The sequence below is a fragment of the Notolabrus celidotus genome, chromosome 20 (genome assembly GCF_009762535.1).
Source record: "Notolabrus celidotus isolate fNotCel1 chromosome 20, fNotCel1.pri, whole genome shotgun sequence".
In the NCBI taxonomy this organism is placed as follows: Eukaryota; Metazoa; Chordata; class Actinopteri; order Labriformes; family Labridae; genus Notolabrus; species Notolabrus celidotus.
Window position 1 is genome coordinate 1,971,413 of NC_048291.1, and position 19,223 is coordinate 1,990,635.

Sequence of the window (19,223 nt, forward strand, 5' to 3'; positions counted from 1 at the left end):
GTGTGCTAACAAGGAGCTTAGGAGGGAGGCATGCTAGTTGTAGGCTGTCTTAATAAACACAAAGGTCGGTTTGACTCCCCACGTCTGCAGATTTGAAGATCTAGTGGATGATTTTTAGTTTGCATGAAAAAGTGCTAGCGCTAGTTAGCATAGCCACACAGCCACCATTCGTAGCTGTAGCTGTAGCTGTAGCTGTAGCTGTAGCTGTAGCTGTAGCTGTGTACCAAGACACACGTCGACATACTGACAAATAAAACAACATGAAACACTAAATCTGTGACCAATGGTTCAGAAAGGTCCCGCTGCCTTTCTGGCAGAGGTCGGTTTGACTCCCCACGTCTGCAGATTTGAAGATCTAGTGGATGATTTTTAGTTTTCGTGGATAAGTGCTAGCGCTAGTTAGCATAGCCACATAGCTACATGTTGGTAGCTGTGTACCGAGACACACGTCGACATACTGACAAATAAAACAACAAGAAACACTAAATCTGTGACCAATGGTTCAGAAAGGTCCTGCTGCAGGGGCCTCATCAGGATCAGATTCTGGATCAGATTCAGAGGGTTGAAGTAACGCGGGTCTGCATGTAAGATAGAGACGTAACAGAGCTTATATATATCTCTAAGAGGGCACTAAACACCAACCCTTTTCACTTCTGGTTGTTCTTTTATCAGTTTTCCTTCGATCCAGCAGTAGCATCTCATCTGTCCTTCAAAATAAAAGCCTGGTTTAGCTCAATGGCTGAAGTCAGAGTTGTGTTTACAGGAGCTTTAGTCCTCAATAAGGTCACCAGTCTGTCTCCTGTGCTGCGTGTCATCCTCCACTCTCTCAGGATCAGATTCTGGATCAGATTCAGAGGGTCTGTGAGCAGCCGTGTATATTCAGCCAACATGTAAACATTAGATCAACGTGCTGGACAGCCGAGGCCACACCCACTTCCTGAGGGGGCGTGGTCTTCTTCTTCTTCTTTTTTTGGGTAAGGCAGGCTAAAAGCAACAATGGCGTATTGCTGCCCTCCTCAGGTCGATGAATCAAGTCCTTAGATTGATTCTTATATTCTTGTGTAAAGAACTCCAACAGTCTCTTAACTTTCGCCCAGTTGTCCAAGTTTAATAACGTGCTCATGCTAAAGACTGCTTCTCCAGCTGTCTGCAGGTCTCTGAACAGCGTCCTTCTTTACCGAGTATATCTTTCACACTGCAAGAGAACATGACGCACTGACTCCACGTCCCCACAGTCACACTTTCCATCAGGGTGCTTCTCTATCAGGGCCAGCCCACTCTTGAGCCCACAATGCCCTAGCCTAGTAATAACAACTGAATCTCCTCTTTTGCACTTAACATAGGGGGCGTGGTCAGAGAGCTCATTCTCATTTAAAGGCACAGACACAGAAAACAGCCTGTTCTGAGCAGGGCTGAAAAAGAGGGGTTTACAGGCAGACCAGAATCTGATTTCAAAGTGTTTTTATGAGCAATAAACTTTAAAGACATGTTTTGGGGACCTCTTAGACCAATATATGTTGATGAAAAAGAGCAGAATGTGTCACCTTTAAAGACTGAGAGAAACTGGCAGCAGAACGTTTGTCACATTGGTCGACACATTTTCAAGTTTTTGGTCTTTTCTGCGTTTATTGGATGAGACAGGTGAGGACAGAAGAGAGAGTGGAGGATGACACGCAGCAAAGGAGACAGACTGGTGACCTTGTTGAGGACTAAAGCTCCTGTAAACACGACGCTGACTTCAGCCATTGAGCTAAACCAGGCTTTTATTTTGAAGGACAGAGGAGATGCTACTGCTGGATCGAAGGAAAACTGATAAAAGAACAACCAGAAGTGAAAAGCGTTGGTGTTTAGTGCCCTCTTAGAGATATATATAAGCTCTGTTACGTCTCTATCTTACATGCAGACCCGCGTTACTTCAACCCTCTGAATCTGATCCAGAATCTGATCCTGATAGAGAGGCGCCTGCAGCAGGACCTTTCTGAACCATTGGTCACAGATTTAGTGTTTCTTGTTGTTTTATTTGTCAGTATGTCGACGTGTGTCTTGGTACACAGCTACTAACATGTAGCTATGTGGCTATGCTAACTAGCGCTAGCACTTATCCATGACAAATAAAAATCATCCACTAGATCTTCAAATCTGCAGACGTGGGGAGTCAAAGCGACCTTTGTGTTTATTAAGACAGCCTACAACTAGCATGCCTCCCTCCTAAGCTCCTTGTTAGCACACGTGTGCAGGGAATGAAAAACGGAGGAGGGGTTGAGTTGTATTTTATACAGTCTATGGACTGAACAAGCTCCGAGCTCTGACTTCCTGTTACAGACCGGATGGCGTTGTGACGTATGAAAAACACTGAAAACTGAAACGGCTGGTTTCAGCACACATTTACAGAAAGGTGGAGAAATCAGAACAGGGGCAGAATGGATTCTTTGACTTTTCAGGGGGTTTGTAGACAGGGGCACAGATTTCAGGGAGAGAACCATTAAAAAGTCCATTTGGCATGATATGTCACCTTTAAGGGGGTCGTGTTTTTGCAGAAGCTCTGAGTTTCTCCCTGTTTCTGCATGCTAATATGAAATAATAAAAAACTGATATTTAAGACAGGAAGTACAGAGACCGAGGTGTGAGGTGGTAAAAAGGCAAAATAAAAGCATCAGAATTCACAGTTTCCAAACCATGAGGAGGTTTTGACTTGCAGAGACATTCAGTGCTGCTTAATGAGAGTAAAACGTGTGTGTGTGTGTGTGTGTGTTGCTCACCCTGATCATTTCTGTGACCTAAACACACCAAGACTGACATGTGCAGCCCCTCGAGGTCAGAACAGCCATGCACACACACACACAACACACACACACATATTTACCCCCGACAGAGCGTCCACAGGCGCCTGTCAGCGTTTAACACACTCATATTGACACAAGCAGGACCTGCAGGCGGTTCAAACATGCATACATAACACAGACAGGAGCATTACCAACACACATGTGCTGCAGCACTGAACAAGCTCCTCTCTCTCTCTCTGCAGTGATGCTATGCTAACGAGGCTCGGCTAGCTCCATGAGCATGACAGAGAACCAGCAGCTGTGCAGGAGACTTGTAATATGCGTGCCCAGAGGCGGTGTACATTAGCAGGGTCTTAAATCATGTATAAAACAAATGCAAGGGGCGGTGCGGTTCAGGGGGTGCAGATGTAAATCACAAGTGGTCTCTGCCCAGGTGTTTGTCTTACAGGCAGGACAGCAGAGCCAAGACCTGAATACGAGAAGTGCCGGATGACTGTTGTATGATTCGCCGCCCCGCAGGCGAGCCATTTTAAATAACTCGCTTCCATTTCTGCTTCACCTCTGCTCCACTTCTCTGCCTCATCCTCGCTCACAGACTTGATTTCTTGTTGTTAGGTCAGAGATAACCGAGTCCTGGAGCAAATGGAGAGGAAACTGAAATCACATCGAATTAAGAAGAGAGCTAAATAACGTCAGGACTGCTCCTCTTTCTCTCCGAGCAGAGAGGCTGCAGGTGGAGGCAGACTTCAGAGGCAGGATGAGTAAAGACGAGGAGAGGAATAGAGATAAACGAGCGAGGATGAGGCCTCTGAGAACCCCCATGATGTGATATTTGAGGGGAGGCTGGGAGGCTGGGAGGCTGGGAGGGAGAGTGTGGGGGGGGGCATCAGGCGCACAGACCAACACTCCCCTCCTGTGGCACTGCCAGAGAGCTGCACGGCCCGAACACAGGCTGCACACTGAGGGAGACAAAGCTGCACACACTCCAGCTCTGATACAGAAACCTCTCTCAAATGGAGTAGGAGCAATCACACACACACACACTCACACACACACAGAGGTGGTTTGAGCTGCTCAATCTGCTCTGCTGCTTGGAAGCAGATAAGAAAGAAAGTCAGCTACCCTGCCGCCGAGCCGCCGAGCTGCACACACACACACACCATCACACTCTGGTTCCTGAGAGCAATATGCATGAAGAGACACTCAGAGCGAGGAAGAGACAGAGCGGCATAAAGAGAAAGAAAGAGTGAGAGGACCGCAGTGACACGGCGCCGCACGCTGAGTGTGCAGAGCTCAGCTTAAAGACGGTGATTTCTCTCCGAGAGGTCAAGCTTTCTGAAAGAGGAGCTCAAACACGGCCGGCTCCTCTTTCATCACGGCTTTTCACACCATCATTTAAACGCCGCCGCGGGCTGCAGCAGAGCAGGAATTAACACGACTCCATAATTGTCTCCATGATGATGTCTCAGTAGAGCAGATGAGCCCACTCTGTCATTTAGGAGGAGATGCACAACAAGGTGTGGCTCACACACAGGAAGGAGCTGATTTTACTATGATGCATGTCTTTAAGTGTTAGGATAGTGTGTGTGTTTAACATCCAAGAATAAAGAGTTACTGAAGCCAGAGGAATAAAATATCATGTTTCATTTTTAGTGCTTTGTTTTTGTGATTTGTTCTTTGTGTTGCTCTTACTCTTGAATCACTTCACTGTCTTTGTTGCCTTGTTATCCTGTCACTTTGTCACCCTCTTCTTGCACAATAAAGTAAAAAATAAATTAAATTAAACATTTAAATAATTACTTAAGAAGCCTTTTCCAACAGCAGACACATTTTTAAAAACTGACAGTCTTCAAGAGAAAAAAAATCCCAAATGATAAGTCAAAAAAATTAGACAATAGGCTCTAATAATTCCCAAAAAAGTCAAATTTATGAGATTAAAAAGTCAAATTATTAAAAATAAGTTGAAGTAATGAGATAGAGAGTAAACATTATGAAACAGGAAGTCATAACCATGAGATGAATGAGTCAAAATTCAAGATAGTTATGAGTTCAATAAAAAAATCTAACTAAAGGTATATACTCAAAAAACACAATAAAGTATTATTTTATGTTTTTATTGTATTTCATTTTGTATCACTAAATCTAATGAATAACCATCTTATAATTCTCCCTGTTTATCTCAGTATGACTTTTTAACTCATATTTTATACATTTTTTATTCTAATAATTTCATTTTATAATCTGATAATTTGGAATTTTCTCAAAATAATTATTTTGTATCTATTATGAATTCACATCTCATAAAATGACTTTACTAGTATTATTTTAAAACTTATATTTATTTAATTATTTAATTATTTAATTTTTATTCATTACTGAATCTCATAATTCAACCTATTAATCTGAATATTTTGACTTTTTATTCTCATGATCATGACCTACTTCTCATATTTTCCACATTTTTTAGCCTAAAAATTACCGTTTATAATTTAATAATTTTGACTTTTCATATTATAATTACTTTTTATCTTTATTATGGCTTCACATCTCATAAACATGACTTCACTAATATTATTTTATAACTGATATTTGTTTATTTAATGTGTTTTTTTATAACTGAATCTCATTAATAATCATCTCATAATTCGACCAATTAATCTGAATATTTTGACTTTTAATTCTCATGATCATGACCTACTTCTCATACTGTCCATATTTTTTTATCTAATAATTAAGGCTTATAATCTGATAATTTTGACTTTTCCTATAAGAACTATTTTATCTTTCTCATGACTTCACATCTCATAAACATGACTTCACTAGTATTATTTTATAACTGATTATTATTTATTTAATCTTTTTAATTTAATTAAATAAATTAACCTCAGCATTTTGACTTTTTATCTCATGATCTACTTCTCAAATTTACCAATTTTTTTCTTAATAATTGTGTTTCCTATAATTTGATATTTTTTTACATTTCTGATAATAATGATTTATTATCTTTATTATCTTTATAATCTCATAAACATGGACAGATTTGTATTATTTTATTACTGATTTTTATTTATTTAATTATTTTTTGTATAAGTGAATCTCATTAATAACCATCTCATTATTCTTGATATTAATCTGAATATTTTGACTTTTTATTCTCATGATAATGACCTACTTCTCATAGTGTCCATATTTTTTTATCTAATAATTAAGGCTTATAATCTGATAATTTTGGCTTTTCTTATAATAATTATTTTTTATCTTTCTCATGACTTCACTAGAATTATTTTATAACTGATTATTATTTATTTAATGCATTTTTTATAACTGAATCTTTTTAATAACCTCAGAATTTTGACTTTTTATCTCATGATCTACTTCTCATATTAACCAAATATTTGTTTTCTAATAATTAGTCTTATAATTTGATATTTTTTTTACTTTTCTCATAATAATGATTTATTATCTTTATTATCTTTATAATCTCATAAACATGGATAGATTAGTATTATTTTATAACTGATTTGTATTTATTTAATTATTTTTTGTATAAGTGAATCTCATTAATAACCATCTCATTATTCTTGATATTAATCTGAATATTCTGACTTTTTATATCATAATCATAAAGTTACTTTTCGTTTAATAATGATGACCTACTTCTCAAACTTTCCACATTTTTAATCTGATTATTAAATCTACTAACCTGATAATTTTGACTCTCTCATAATGACTTCTCATCTTTATTATGACTTCAAAATGACTTCACATTATTTTCCAACTGCAGTAAAAAGCTCCCATACATCACCGGATTTATAGCTGGATTTATTTACATCCTGTAAACATATTCAAATGTATTTTCCAAAGCGTGTGCACAGTAACTGTCGGTGTGTAAATATGATGACTCGTGTGTTTGGATGCTTGCTCGGCGATGACAGGATTTTAAAAATACCTCTGTTTTTGTTTTCAGTGTTTTTGCATCCTGCATGAAGCTACATCTACTCGCAGCTCTGTTGAGTCACGCTGCATGCTTCAGATTTCAAACCTCTCTCTCTCCAAAATCATCAAAAACTCTCCTCCCATCACATAAAAACACCAAACAACTCATCCCCTCTTTAATATCCATGAAAGACAAACTAAATCAGCACTGTTTGTTCCTGGTGGTCCACACACAGAGTTAGTCGGTGGCTGAAATGCGTATATTTAACTGGAGTCAGGGATCTTTTATTTATTCTTTCAGGCGGGTTTGTGAGCAGCGTCTTACCTGACTGTGAGGTGGGTATCCATGGAAACCCGGGTTTAACGGCTCATTGTTCTGCAGGAGACAACAAGAGAGAGGAGAGCGCAGGGTGAGTGGCTTTTTCAATACGAGTGGAGGCAGCTTTTCACTCCAAACTTTTACATTACCGGTGAAATGCACTCTCAGGAAAGGACAAAAAAAAACACACCACACAGATGTTCTTTTAAAAACAACCAGGGAGGAGAAATACAAGAAGAGAGGAGAGAGAGGTGGGTTTATTTTAACATTTCTTTTTATAACTCTTTTTTAGGAAATGAAGAAACGTGTAAAAACGATGCTGAGTGATGCATTAAAGTCCAAAAAAGGAGAGAAAACACAGAAGTTAAAAGTCTGCGAGGATGACTGCTGAACCATCACTGCAGAGTTTTCACACTCAGCCAAACCGACCAATCAGAATCCAGCAGCAGAGCCGAAGCCCCCATCCCTCCCGACCCTGCCCCAGAAACCAGTGTTGTGGTTAATTGCTCCGTAATTACTTTTAATTAGATTATTTCTGTCCCTCTTCCCCTCTTTTCTCTCTCCCATTTTTCTTTTCTGTGTTTTTTTTTGTTGCCCCGGCATGAGCCGTTAGGTGAGGAGGAGGAGGAGGAGGTGAAAAGAAAAGACAGAAAGTCAAAGAGGAGGAGGAGAAGGAGGAGGGGGAGAGGAACAATGGGGAAAGTAAAGCAAAAGATGATATTATGACAGCAGAGAGAGAGATGACATCGGCACAGTCGAGCCTGCTGGCGTGCCTCGCAGAGAAAACATGACTGCCTAGTGAGACTCATGCCGAGGCACGAGGAGGGAGGGAGAGAGAGAGAGAGGGAGAGAAGGAGGGAGAGGAGGTCTGAGGGGGTAAAAGAAAGATGCATGTGTATATGAACTGAGTGAGGGGGGGGGGGGATGGTGTGCTGGTTTTGAGGACTGCTGATGTTTAAATCCATGTGCTGCCCCTCGGCCTGCGTGCACTCGTCCATTCAGCAAACAGCTTGAGTGTGGGCCGTGTGATGCCGCCGTGAGGAGGAGGAGGAGGAGGGCGCTTTTCTGAAGAACAGTGTCAACAGGGGTTAACCTCCTGGCCTTAACCTCTACTTACACTTCCTGATAGCCTTAATCCGGCCAATCAGGGGCCAGAGAGTGACACAAGGGGTCACAGTGACTGCAGAATGACACTCTCCTTTCTTGGAAGGCACTGACTGGATATAAAGATGGATGGCGTGCCTCCACTTTCTCCTGCTGCACTAAAGTGAAGCCAAAACACCCTCCTTGATAGGTTTGTTGCGGTGCTCACAGCGCAGCAGGAGCCTAACACGGGACTTCCATCAGATCCGTGTCTGGTCCGGCTCTGATCCGCTGCAGTCTGGAGCAGGACCGTCGGACAGCTGGAGTCATGTGACCGAGGTTTCCCCTTGGTAATCCCTGAATCAAGGATTCTCCTCCTCCTCCTCTCCTCATCCATGTTGCCTTTCTGGTCCTATGAAAACCTCTGACCTGTTGACTCCAGGCCTGGCTCCGCTCATCATGACGGTTTGTTGTTGTAGTTAAGCGGATTGGAGCGGATCCAGTGGAAGTTAACACATTGACTAGAATAGAAACCGATCAGATCTGAGACGGTGGGATTTGGCCGTTGGATGTTTACCTACTTGCCTAGAATCTGTCTCCCTGTAAAGGCTCAGCATTCGTTGCTTTAGAGAAGCAGACATCTACACCACCGTCTTCTGTGGTGGTCTCAGACGAGGACCAAGTACCTCATCTGAGATTCTGTTCAATTCAAAAACTGCTAGATCGAGCCTCTAGCTTTGTTTCAGGTGTTTCAGGACTGTCCGGGTGACCTGACCTACTCCACCTTATGTGTTTGGAAACGGCGTCCTGAAGCCCGTTCAATCAATCAACAAAGCTTTATTTATTTATCTGATCCAGAGGACTCTGACCTGCCGGATCAGAGACACAGCCGGACCGCAACTGAGTGGATCCAGTGGAAGTTAACACATTGACTAGAACAGAAAACCGATCAGATCGGATCAGACATGGATCCGGTGGAATTTGGCCGTCATTGGTCTACAGAGCTGTCAATCAAGGAGGAGCTACACATGTTTTGGCTTCACTTTAGTCGAGCTGCCACGTCCTCCATCTTTTATTTCTGCTGCAGAGTTTCAGTTTTATCGTTCCTTTCCTCCCTGGAGGTCACGGCGTTCTCTAAACTCTCAGATCCAGAAGAAGTTTGCTCACGCATCTCAAATATTTGTGTGAGTTGGACTCAGAGATGCATCATCTAATATGGAAAACAGATGTGGTCATGATGTATGGACGAATGAGAGCGGGGTATTTGTGTCTAGACGCAGAAAGAGAAGGAGAAGAGGCCCAGATGTAGAAAAAGGTAGGACTAAAGGGAGGGACATTTTCCTTTTGATGCCCTGGGCGGTAAACTCTGACTCCATGTGAGTGTTTGTGTCCAGACTCGAGGCCCGTCCTCCCGTCCTCCCGTCCTCCCTCTGTCTGAAACAACCCTTTCTTTGTCTCCACTCTCCACTTCCTGTTTCATCTGGAACCAATTTCCCCCTCGTGCCTCGTCCCCAGGGGGAACGCTCTCCTTGGTGTGCCGCGCTTTACAGGGGAACGGTCAAACTTACATCCAGAGAAGAAGAAAAAAAACACCCCACTCTGAGTGTGTTTAAATGTGTGGCTGCTCACCAGCACAGCACACATGGAGAGGCAGGAGAAGAAGAAGAAGAAGAAGAAGAAGAAGAGGAGCAGGATCTCAAGTCTACGCCGCCTCGGGCAATGTCAACCGGGATGAGAAATCTCTATTTCAAACGCAGAGAGATGCATGCTGGGAGTTTGAAGCACTGTGCACTGCATTTTGAACAAAACTCAAAATTGCACAATCTGGTTATGAAACAGGAGCTCGGCTTTGTGTTTGATCACTTAGCCGCATTAATTCAACATAAACACCACAAACTGGGTTTTCAATCTGGAGTGCAAGTCGGAGGGAAGACGAAGGCGGCGGACTGGCTGCAAAATGTGCTCCGAGAAGTGGAATGTGAGCGAAATCTAAACCAGAATTATACCAGACCATCAAATTATAGAGTCGGGATTGGTTGTGGAGTGGACAGGAGAAGAAAGGGGGGGAAAGAGAAAGAAGAGGAGGAGGAGGAGGAGGAGGAGGAGGAGTTTATGTGGAAGAACAGGAGGAGGGAGCGAGGGAAGAATTTAGCAACATCTGGAATCAATCTGTGCAAGAGAAGGAGGGAGGGAAGGAGGGAGGGGAGGAGGGAGGGAGCAGAGAGAGGAGTAAGAAAAGAAAGATGAAAATAGGGCAGAGACGGACAGAGTCAGGAGGAGGAGGAGGAGGAGGAATGTGGGGAAAATGGCCAAACCAAGACGGCGAATAGAAACAAAAAGCAGTGAATCGTCTGCGTAACGGAGACAATGAGTAATAAGCAAAGAATGCTGTGTGATTTATATTTTCTTAAGAGGTTGGGGGAGGGGAAGGGGTCCGAACTTGATACCTAGTTCTCAGGGACTCTTGTTTATTCACACACACACACACACAGTCACTCACTCACTCCCTTCCCCTTCACCATGTGGATTCGCTTTTAAATCCACGACCTCTTTGCGTGTCTTGAAAAGTATACAACAAAAGCGCGCACATTAACGCCCGCTCTGGTTCTCGGTCTAAGAAATGAAACCGGCATGCCGCTCTAAGCCGGTCCAGGTTGAAAACCAGGCTTTGCACTTTCTTGCAACTTTCCATTAACTTAATTCGGTACAGTTTGAGAGCCTTTGAAGGCGCCGGCTGGCTGGCTTGCTGGCTTGCTGACTGGCTGGCTGGCTGGCGGGGATCAGCAACAGCACAGAAAAAAGCAGTCACACACACATAAACACACCCGCTCTCCGCCTGTGTCCCCTCTCTGAAAAGTAAAGGGCGTCTCTCTCTTGTTTATTTTCTCTCTCTCTCTCTCTGACTTGCTATTTTAGGAGAAGGGAAAGAAGTTGGTGGAGCAAGGGGGAAAGAAAAAGGAGCAGCAGTGGTGGAGGAAGGCAAAAATGACATGAGGTCAACAGATGGTGAGAGGGGAGGGGGACGCAGGGAGGAGGGGAGAGGGGTAATTAAGGGGGGGTGCTGCGAGCATCCACTGATCCCTAACAGAACAGCCTGGGGGGGGGGGGGGGGACTGAGCCGATGTTTGGCTTTATTACGCTCTCAATCATATCGCCAAATGGAGTCAAAACCCCGAAACGTAATCACACTAAATCATGAAACTCTCTCAGAGAGACTCAAACGACTCCGCAGAAGCAACGCCCGCAAAACGACACAGACTGAGATCCAAAATAAAGACTCCTCGTAAAGACAGCAGACTGTTCCTGTCACCGACCTCACAAACTTCACAACATCTCAAGTGGTGGGGAGCTAAAACGCTGTTATGATGTTGTTCTGTCACGGTCCAGTGGAATAAATTACAGGTATAGGACAAATCAGTATCATTAAGCTAACTCTGGATTGTTTAGCACAAAGGGAAAACACAGTGGTTGTTCACACTCGTCCCTAAAACAGTCTTAGGGTGGTTGTATTCGCGTTAGGTGTCGCTCTTTTGGGGCGTCGTTCAACGCCATCTCTCCCGCCTGCTCGTTTGTGGTGAATTTAAAGGCCACGTTATCCCGACTCACCCTGACTTCTTGTGGAAATTTACAAGAAGTCTGGAGGAACGTTTCGTCTGGTCGTGTCCACACATGCAGCTCAGCCCAGAACATTTCAGGAAGTTTCCAGGACAGCATGTGTGAAAACAGCTGCAGACCGGGGTACAGGCGGACTCTTAGTGTCCATGGAGCTGGACAAAGATCTGTTGCAGACTCAGGACATGTAAAGGGTTTCCAAACATCCCTCTAAAACTAGCATGATGAAATAATCAACATGACTTTAATGAAGGCTCCTTCAGAAGCAGGAGACGAATACGTCCTACTGTCCCGGGTCATTACTGGATCGGCTCTGCGGGGTCATGATGTGTCAGACTGATATCAGGATCTGACAAAATCAGTTTGAAAATATCGGCATATCCGATATCAGAGTATTTAGCATTTTTATTATTGTAACTAAATTTGATAAATTAGCCTTAAACGTGGGATCAACACTGACTTATGACATTTGCACGATATGATACAATAAAATACGATACGAAACGATACATCGCAATGCAATACAGTAAGATACGATGCTATACATTAGGTTAAAATACAATACAATGCAATACGATGTGATAAGTTACGACGCGAAGCAACACAATACGATACGTAATGATACATACAATAAGATGCGATAAGTTACAATGCAATACAATACGATACGTAATGAAACGATATGATGCTATAGGATACGATACGTTATGATGCGTTGCTATACGTTACGTAATGATACATACGATACTATGCGATGCGATAAGTTACAATGTGATGCAATACAATACAATACGTAATAATACATACAATACAATGCGATATGAGGGGATACCATGTGATGAGTTACGATACGATACATTAGGTTAAGATACGATGGGATACGAAATGTTACGATGCGATGCAATACGATATGTAATGATACAGACAATACGATGGGATACCATATGATACGATATGATACGTTACGATAGGATAAGTTACAATGTGATGCAATACAATACGATACGTTATGATACAATATGATGCGATAGGATACGATACGTTAAGATGAGATTAGATATGTTACGATGTGATAAGTTACGATACAATAGGATACCTAACGATGGGATACGTTATGTTTGGATACGTTACCATTGGATACGTTATGATGCGTTGCAATGTGTTACGTAATGATAGATACGATACAATGCGATGCCATACATTACGATGCGATAAGTTACAATGTGATGCAATACAATACGATACGTAATGATACAAATGTATATGATGCGATAGGATAGGATACGTTAAGATGCGATTAGATATGTTACGAAGTGATAAGATAAGATACAATAGGATATGTTACGATGGGATACATTACCATTGGATACGTTACCATTGGATACGTTACCATTGGATACGTTACGTTTGAATACGTTACCATTGGATACGTTACGTTTGGATACGTTACCATTGGATACGTTACGTTTGAATACGTTACCATTGGATACGTTACGTTTGGATACGTTACCATTGGATACGTTACGTTTGGATACGTTACCATTGGATACGTTACCATTGGATACGTTACCATTGGATACGTTACCATTGGATACGTTATGATGCGTTGCAATATGTTACGTAATGATAGATACGATACAATGTGATGCGATACATTAGGATGCGATGTATTACAATGTGATGCAATACAATACGATACGTAATGACACGATAGGATATGATACGTTAAGATGACATTAGATATGTTACGATGTCATAAGTTACAATACATTAGGATACGTTAAGATGCGTTGCTATACGTTACGTAATGATTCATACGATACTATGTTACAATGCAATACGATATGTAATGACACAGACAATACGATACGTTACGATAGGATAAGTTACAATACGATGCAGTACAATACGATACGTAATGATACGATATGATGCAATGCGATGCGATACATTAGGATGCGATGAATTACAATGTGATGCAATACAATACGATACGTAATGATACGATATGACGCGATAGGATACGATACGTTAAGATGACATTAGATATGTTTCGATGTGATAAGTTACAATACAATAGGATACGTTATGATGCGTTGCTATACATTACGTAATGATACATATGATACTATGCGATACGATAAGTTGCGATGCAATACAATACCATACAATACAATACGTAATAATACATACAATACAATGCGATATGAGGGGATACCATGCGATGAGTTACGATACGATACATTAGGTTAAGATACGATCCAATGCGATATGTTACGATATGATAAGTTATAATGCGATGCAATACGATATGTAATGATACAGACAATACATTACGATGTGATAAGTTACAATGCGATGCAATACAATACGATACGTAATGAAACGATATGATGCGATAGGATACGATACGTGAAGATGAGATTAGATATGTTACGATGTGATAAGTTACAATACGATAGGATATGTTACGATGGGATACGTTATGATGCGTTGCAATACGTTACGTAATGATACATACGATACATTACGATGCGATAAGTTACAATGCGATGCAATACAATACGATACGTAATGATGCGATTAGATATGTTACAATATGATAAGTTACGATACGATAAGATGCGTTACAATGCGTTGCAATACGATACGTCACGTGATGATACATACGATACAATGCGATGCAATACAATACAATACGTAATGATACATACAGTATGATGAGATACGATGGGATAAGTTACGATGTGTTGCGATGCAATACAATACGCAATGATCAATATGATGCGGTAGAATATGATACGATCTGTTACGATGTGATAAGTTACGATACGACAGGATACATTCCGATGCAATACGTTATGATGCGTTCCAATACGATATGTTATGTAATGATACATACGATACGATGCATTGCCGGAAGATACGATACGATGTTATTTGATATGATAAGGTAAGGTATGAAAAGATATACTACATTGCTGTAAGATACGATACTAAAAGTTGAGATACGATGCATTACGTTATGTTACATTACGATACAATACAATAGGATACAATGTGATAACATATGATGTGATGTGATACTGTAAGATATTAAAGAGTCCTGCCTCCACACTAGTGCTGATTAATCAAATCACTGAAACAACAATCCACAAACAGAGAATCACACACCAAAGAAAATCCCCAAACAACAGATCCTGAACATGATCTGCCACAAAGAGCTGAACCCATATCAGAAATAATCACTGTGGTGGATTCTGTTTTGGGGAAGCAGAAAGAAAATCAGTTTCTGGGATGTAAATATAAATACAGCTGCCTCTGCAGACCGGATCAGGGGGATTTCTGAGAGTTGTATTATTATAAAAACATCTCCACCTTAAAGAGGACGAATCCTCACACACACCCTTATTAAAGTGTGTTTACCAGCTTAATGCTTGTTATTCTGTTGCTCTAATGCAGCTGAGATAATACAGTAGCAGAGTATCACATCTGACCCCGTGTAAGGGAAACACTGGATTGACATTTCACTGCGTCTGTGGCTGGAGACGGGAGCACATGTGACAGTTTGAGGGCAGCCTTGGGGAGGAGGCGAGCGGGGGTTGGGGCGGGGAGGTTTGGGGAGTGGTGACACGATGACCATAAAAAGAGAGTTAACATGCTAGTGTCATATTAAGAAGCTGAATCAGGCGTGCTCAACAACAGTATGAGAGAGAGAACCAAGAGAGAGAGAGAGAGAGAGTGAGCTGTATTCAATTTCCTGCTTTTTATGAATGTAGCCTCCAATCTGATTACGCCTCTCTGCTTTGGCAATCCGGCGGTCGTACTTGTGCCAATAAAGCACGGTGAATTCAATTGAGCGAATACAAACACAGAAACAGAGAGACAGAGAGAAAGAGAGAGAGAGAGAGACAGAGAGAGAGAGAGAGAGAGAGAGAGAGAGAGAGAGAGAGAGAGAGAGAGAGAGAGAGAGAGAGAGAGGAGGCGCTGGGAAAACAGGGAGTTGAGCAACTTAATCTGGGGAATTTTAGCTTATCGTTGCCGGTTCAAAAGTCAAGAGAGTACAGCGCTGTGCTCGGCTCAAAGTTTAACAGCAATCATTAAACAGCAGAGAGAGAGAGCAGCATGTACATACGACCCCCTGTGATAACACACACACACACACACACACACAGAGGCTCTCTGTACATGATGGTTACTGTACAACTAAAGACTTCAGACTGTTTATCTCATTATCCCACGGGTTTTTTTTTTCCACTGTTCAGTCACATTATTCATATTATCATTAAAAACAGTCCAAAAATTAATAAATAAAATGACATAATGTGGCTTAAATTAAATTATTGATGCATTATTATACAAAGATTTGTTCTGCGTTCTCAAGTAAATATATTTAATATTTAATCAAGATAATAAAAGCAACTTAAAAAGCTTTATTTTGACATTTTTTCTATTTAAAAAGATCATTACAATAATATAATTTATTTTGATTGACACATTACAGCTTTTATTACAGCTGACATGATTAATTATTGATTGTAAAGCTCTAAATTATTAAATAAGTACAATGATAAAGATTTGAATCAGCTGCTTCTTGAACATCTAACATATTTTAACCCTTTTTTAAAACTCTACAGATTTTATTTAAACATTTTCAGACACTATTGTTTCCTTTAGGAATCATTAATCAACATTTTTCACTATTTTCAGACATTTTATTGAAAACCAATAATTTATTTTCCTTATTTAAACTCATTGAGAGCAAAGTTTACAATCAGGTTGAGTATTTAAAAGAAACATTAAAATGCATGAGAAGCAAATTTAAGATAAAACCTTAAAATTAATGATCAATTACAAAACAGGCAACAATCAAAAAGTAAGGTGAACACAAAGTCAGTTAAAGTAAGTGCAAATGACAGATTGTTGAACAGAATTATTCACATTATTGAATAATGTATTACTTTTTTATATTTTGCACCAAACACAATTTTTTCAATTGAGCGCAACTTCAAAGAGAAGTACAAACAGATCTACACAGACAGCTGCCTGCTTCTATAAGATCCTTGAATCATTTATAAAGTCTAAAAAAATTAATTAAAAATGTCTAAAATTTAAAAAAGTGATAGGAAACCTTTAAAGCTGTTTATGCAGATGTACATATTAAGGGCCTGTGTCCACTGACGACAACACTTATTGCTGCTTGGCGACTTAAGTTGTCCTGCTTCCCTTCTACTTCTTTTAGTAGTGATTGCACATTTTGTTTTTAAATGTTCTGCTTTCTTTATGTTTCTTTAGCTGAAATAAATCATGTTGTAGCATTAGCAGCTACTCTGGATCTGGAAACTGTACCTTTAAAAACCAGAGCGTCATTAGCTTCTCTTCCATATGGACTTCTGCAATTATGGTTAACAATGAAGTATCAGAAGTCCCGCCCCCTTTTTAGATTTGATTAGTGATGGAGAAGTGACCTTCACGAGTGAGATGGTGGTGAAGTTCTGCTTCTGTTTGATGAGCGTGGCTCTCCCCACACGGTCATACCTTTGCACCGCCCCACAGTTTGGGAAGCACTGACCTACAGGGAGCTAAGCCAACCAGACAACAGACCAGTCTCTAAGATGTATCTGGGAGGCGGTGCCGAAGTGGGAAAGGATTTAAAGGTGACATATCATGCAAAATGGACTTTTTAAAGGTTCTCTACCTGAAATATGTGTCCCTGTCTACAAACCCCCTGAAAAGTAAAAGAATCCATTCTGCCCCTGTTCTGATTTCTCCACCTTTCTGTAAATGTGTGCTGAAACCAGCCGTTTCAGACTTTCAGTGTTTTTCATACGTCACAACGCCATCCGGTCTGTAACAGGAAGTCAGAGCTCGGAGCTTGTTCAGCCCATAGACTGTATAAAATACAACTCAACCCCTCCTCCGTTTTTCATTCCCTGCACACATGTGTGCTAACAAGGAGCTTAAGAGGGAGGCATGCTAGTTGTAGGCTGTCTTAATAAACACAAAGGTCGCTTTGACTCCCCACGTCTGCAGATTTGAAGATCTAGTGGATGATTTTTATTTGTCATGGATAAGTGCTAGCGCTAGTTAGCATAGCTACATAGCTACAAGTCGTAGCTGTGTACCAAGACACACGTCGACATACTGACAAATAAAACAACAAGAAACACTAAATCTGTGACCAATCCTTCAGAAAAGGTCCCGCTGCCTTTCTGGTAGAGGTTGGTTGGTTTTCAAGATCTAGTGGATGATTTTTATTTGTCATGGATAAGTGCTAGCGCTAATTAGCATAGCCACATAGCTACATGTTCATAGCTGTAGCTGTAGCTGTGTACCAAGACAAACGTCGACATACTGATAAATAAAACAAGAAACACTAAATCTGTGACCAATGGTTCAGAAAGGTCCTGCTGCAGGCGCCTCTCCGTCAGGATCAGATTCTGGATCAGATTCAGAGGGTTGAAGTAACGCGGGTCTCTGAGCAGCCGTGTATATTCAGCCAACATGTAAACATTAGATCAACGTGCCGGACAGCCGAGGCCACACCCACTTCCTGAGGGGGCGTGGTCAGAGAGAAAACAGACTGTTCTGAGGAGGACTGAAGAAGAGGGTTCTTCAGGCAGACCAAAATCTGATTTCAAAGTGTTTTTTTGAACATAAACTTTAAAGACATGTTTTGGGGACCTCTTAGACCAATATATGTTGATGAAAAAAGCGTGATATGTCCCCTTTAACCTTTTATGTGTCGCATGAAGCTCATTTTTTCCCCCTTCAACCTTAATATTTGAGATTGGTAGGGACACGTACACAATTCTATGCTACTGCATCGAGGGCTTTTTCCACTCAGGACGCTGACAGCTGGAAATGCTAAACTTCATTGATTCCTTAAAAATGCTTTTCATACTTAATTCATAACTTTTCCTTACAATAACACTAACAGACGTAAAACACCCTGGGAAGGGGGTGAGTATCAATAAGTCCCCAAAACAGTCCAGCAACAGCAACATTCCTAAAACAGGAGACTGTCCTTTATTCCAAGAAGATCACGAGCAAGGAAATTAAAATAACTACAAGAAATTTCAATTTAGAAAACGGCTTCATGTTCCTGTTTCTCCTGCAGCCATTTATCTGCATTAGTTTTGTACAGAACTTAGGCTGCAGCCGTCAGTGGAAACAGGCCCTTAAGGTCAAGCACACATCAGCACACAGGCAATTTAGCCCTTGCATGAATCTAGGCTGATAAAATGCAAAGACATGCATATTAATGCGGTATCAGATTTACCTTTAGCGTCTCAGTTTAACCCCCTAAAGTGTCTTTAACCCATCATTTATAAGTCTATTGAGTTTTTAACAAAGCTGTCCCTTCCTGAAACGATGTGAGTCGTCCTGATTTGCAAAGTTTTTCTGCAGACGCAGCCCAAACTCAGATTAATAAGCAGCGCGGGCCGGGAGCAGCTCAGAAGCCGACTTTTCACCATAAAAAATATCTC

The 19,223-nt window shown here is 41.1% G+C and overlaps 1 protein-coding gene across 3 annotated transcripts in view; it reads right to left on the reverse strand.

Moving 5' to 3' along the window:
- LOC117832058 (RNA binding protein fox-1 homolog 2-like) overlaps window positions 1–19,223 on the reverse strand; it is an 89,252-nt gene that overhangs the window by 62,026 nt on the left and 8,003 nt on the right. For all 3 annotated transcript variants that reach the window (XM_034711016.1, XM_034711017.1, XM_034711018.1), the window contains exon 2: window positions 7,045–7,095. In XM_034711016.1, the coding sequence (XP_034566907.1) occupies window positions 7,045–7,095 (51 nt within the window). The remainder of the gene's footprint in view (window positions 1–7,044; window positions 7,096–19,223) is intronic.